This window comes from Arachis ipaensis, chromosome B4, assembly GCF_059453495.1.
Source record: "Arachis ipaensis isolate K30076 ecotype BB chromosome B4, ASM5945349v1, whole genome shotgun sequence".
Classification (NCBI taxonomy): Eukaryota; Viridiplantae; Streptophyta; class Magnoliopsida; order Fabales; family Fabaceae; genus Arachis; species Arachis ipaensis.
The window spans coordinates 110,804,063-110,807,926 of NC_142439.1; the positions used below are offsets into that span (position 1 = coordinate 110,804,063).

The window sequence follows — 3,864 nt, forward strand, 5'->3', positions numbered from 1 at the left end:
ATGCAAGAACTACACCACAGAATGCAAGACCTAGAGCACCGACTGGCAGACCGGGAACATCGTCAACAAACTCCCGAATCGAGCCACTCCCGCTCCGTCTCAAGAAGCCGCTCCCGACGAACAGCTAGCCCACAATCTGAAACTGAGAACGACAGGGAGGGAGGACGCGTGAGAAGACGCCACGACCCCCTCATATACGCCAGGAACGATAGGCGTACCATGGAGCGAAACCGTGAGGACGCTCGTCGGGAGGACGACGAGGGAAGAACAACCAGAACGTGGGGACTGGTGATAATGGGCACAACCCCATTCCATCGTTCCATCCTCGAGGTCTGGCTGCCAAAACACTTTGACAAGCCAACGGACATGAGGTACGACGGAACCCAAGACCCACAAGAACACATTACGGCTTTCGAAGCCAGAATGAACTTGAAAGGAGTGGGAGACGAGGTAAGGTGCCGTGCTTTCCCGGTCACCTTAGCGGGACCTGCAATACGGTGGTTCAATAACCTCCCGCAGGGCTCGGTGACCAGGTTCTCGGACATTAGCCGCGCATTCCTAGCCCAATTCACAACCAGAATTGTGAAGGCAAAGCATCCAATCAATCTACTTGGAGTGACCCAAAGATCCGACGAACCGACCCGGAAATACCTAGACCGATTCAACGATGAGTGCTTGGAGATTGATTGGATGACTGACTCGGTTGCAAGCTTGTGCCTGACGAACAGACTTCTAAACGAGGACTTCAGAAAATACCTCACCACGAAGCCGGTGTGGACAATGCAGGAGATCCAATGTGTAGTCAGGGAGTATATTAACGATGAAGAAGTCAGCCAGGTCGTGGCTGCCAACAAACGACAGCCCCCTTACAATCAAACCCGACACCACGGGAGTGGGGAAAGACAAAAGGAACACGCCAGGGACGGCGGTCCGAGCAAGACTCCTAGGCCATTTTCTCGTGTCGGGAAGTTCAGCAATTACACTCCCCTCACCGCGCCGATTACGGAAGTTTACCAACAAATAGCCGAGAAGGGGATCTTGTCGAAACCCCGACCTTTGAAGGAACGAACAGGCGGGAACAGGAGCCTCTACTGTGATTACCACAAGGGATATGGGCACAAGACGCATGACTGCTTTGACATGAAAGATGCACTGGAACAAGCGATCAGGGAGGGAAAGCTAGCCGATTTCTCCCACCGCATTAGGGAGCCGAGGAGACGGAACCGCGACCACGAGGGCGAAGACAAGACCCGGGCATCAAAGCGACACCAAGAGCCAGAGGACAACGACCACGGCCTTACCATAGTGAACGTGGTAACGGCGAGAAACGCGGCGCCTAGGTCCAAGTCGGCACATAAGAAAGACGCCAAAGTCTTGGCTATTTCCACATCCTCCGCGCGAAGCCCCAAGACACTCCCATCCATTTCATTTAGCCCGGAGGACCAATGGTTCGACGAGGTCGCAGAAAGCCCTCCCATGGTCATCACGGCCAGAGTAGGAACCGGTCTCGTCAAGCGGATCCTTGTAGATACGGGGGCAGATTCGAACATCATGTTCCACAATATGTTCGACGCCTTGGGTCTGAGGGACGCCGACTTAAAGACCCACCAGCATGGCGTTGTAGGCCTCGGCAACCACTTCATCAAGCCAGACGGGATAATCTCCCTGCCGACCTCTGTAGGACAAGGCCAAGGGAGAAGAACGGTAATGGCAGAGTTCGTGATCCTACGAGACTCCACAGCCTACAACATCATCCTAGGGAGGAAGACCATCAACGACTTGGGGGCAGTCATCAGCACAAAGATGCTGCTAATGAAGTTCATAACTGAAAAAGGATCAATAGGGTCTGTACGGGGAGACCTGGAAACGGAAGTCGCTTGCGACAATGCCAGTCTCTCATTAAGAAAGAAATTGAAAGAAGCGTCAGGAGTGTTCCTCGCCGACTTGGACACCAGAGTCAGCGACAAGCCGAGACCCAAATAAGAAGGGGACTTGGAAAAGTTTAGAGTCGGCGACACGGAGGAGAAGTTCACCTTCGTGAATAGAAATCTCCCTCACGAGCTGAAAGAACCTTTAATGGAAATGATCAGGGCCAACGGCGACCTATTTGCCTGGACACCAGCCGACATGCCGGGGATAGACCCCCAACTCATGTCACATCATTTGGCTGTCAAACCAGAAGCTAGACCGGTGGCACAGAGGAGGAGGAAGATGTCACAAGAGAGAGCAGAAGAGGTGGCCAAGCAGACGGCCAGCCTCCTCGAAGCAGGATTCATCCAGGAACTCGACTACTCGACCTGGCTGTCGAACGTAGTCTTGGTAAGAAAGCATAATGAAAAATGGAGGATGTGCGTGGATTATTCTGATCTCAACAAAGCATGCCCCAAGGATTGCTACCCCCTACCCAACATAGATGCACTCGTCGACGCGGCAGCGGGGTACCGGTATCTGAGCTTTATGGATGCCTATTCTGGATACAATCAGATACCGATGCACCGGCCAGACGAAGAAAAAATGGCGTTCATAATGCCAGGAGGAATCTATTGCTACAAAGTATTGCCCTTCGGCCTGAAGAACGCAGGGGCCACATACCAGAGGCTGATGAACAAGATATTCGGCGACATCATCGGCAAAACGGTGGAAGTCTACGTGGACGACATCCTTGCCAAGACCACCGAACCTGAAGATCTTCTAAGCAACCTGGGAAACGTGTTCGCAGCCCTCCAACGACACGGCATGAGGCTCAACCCCCTCAAGTGCACCTTTGCCATGGAGTCCGAAAAGTTCCTAGGATTCATGATAACCCAAAGGGGGGTGGAAGCCAATCCGGAAAAATGAGAAGTTTATAGAGTTCCTCGCCGGCTTGGGCATCAAACAGAAATTCTCCTTGGTAGAACACCCCCAGAAAAACGGACAAGTCGAGTCCGCAAATAAGGTCATCTTGCTTGGCCTCAAGAAGCGGCTAGACAACAAGAAAGGAGCATGGGCTGATGAGCTCGCCTCAGTCCTCTGGTCCTACCGTACAACCGAGCAGTCTGCCATGGGAGAAACCCCTTTCCGCCTGACATACGGGGTAGACGCAATGATATCCGTAGAGATCGGCGAACAGAGCCCACGGTTACTTCTCAAGGGGGTGGAAGAAGCTGTAGAAAAGGACCTAGTAGATGAGACCAGGGAGAAGGCCCACCTGTCAGAAGTAGCACTAAAGCAAATAATGGCCCTACGATACAACACCAGAGTGCTCAAGAGGGAATTTGAGCAAAACGACCTCGTCCTACGGCGCAATGATATCGGCCTACCGACCCAGGGAAAAGGCAAACCGGCGGCAAACTGGGAAGGCCCCTACAGGGTCAAAGAAGTGATTGGCAAAGGCGCCTACAAATTGGAGAAGCTCGACAGAAGGGAGGTCCCGAGAACCTGGAACGCGGGTAACCTGAGAAGGTTTTACCCCTAGCTCTAGCGTGCCGGCCAAGCGATCTAGCGAACTTAATCACTTACCTTTGTATTCGCCATGGTAACAAACTCATTTAATTACCAGTTAATGTTTACTTGTCATTTCTACCAATTTTACTTCTATTGTCTTTTCTTTTTTACCTACACAACACACGACAACAAGTTTCACGACGCGTTAAACGGAACCTCGATACGGCACCCCGGGACTAATCACCCCGGGAGCCATCTAAATAGAAGCCATAACAAACGGCTGCAACGATAACAAGAGGCCACGACCTGGCTTCGCCAAATTACCAACACAACGGTAAATAAACACGGGCGGAAAGCTCATACCGACAAAACGATAACAAAACAAAACGAAAATGCTACCAGAGGGAAAAAACAATAATCACAAGCCGACCAAGCGACTCT

The 3,864-nt window shown here is 52.0% G+C and overlaps 1 protein-coding gene across 1 annotated transcript; it reads left to right on the plus strand.

The window, feature by feature from the left end:
• On the plus strand, positions 1-1,983 carry LOC107636745 (uncharacterized). The gene has a single exon (XM_088484772.1). The coding sequence runs from the start codon at positions 1-3 to the stop codon at positions 1,981-1,983; it is 1,983 nt and encodes a 660-aa protein (XP_088340898.1).
• The last annotated feature ends 1,881 nt before the right edge of the window (positions 1,984-3,864 follow it).

What these genes read in the sequence shown, in the direction of transcription:
- LOC107636745 (XM_088484772.1), top strand. Translation starts at nt 1, where the DNA reads ATGCAAGAACTACACCACAGAATGCAAGACCTAGAGCACCGACTGGCA.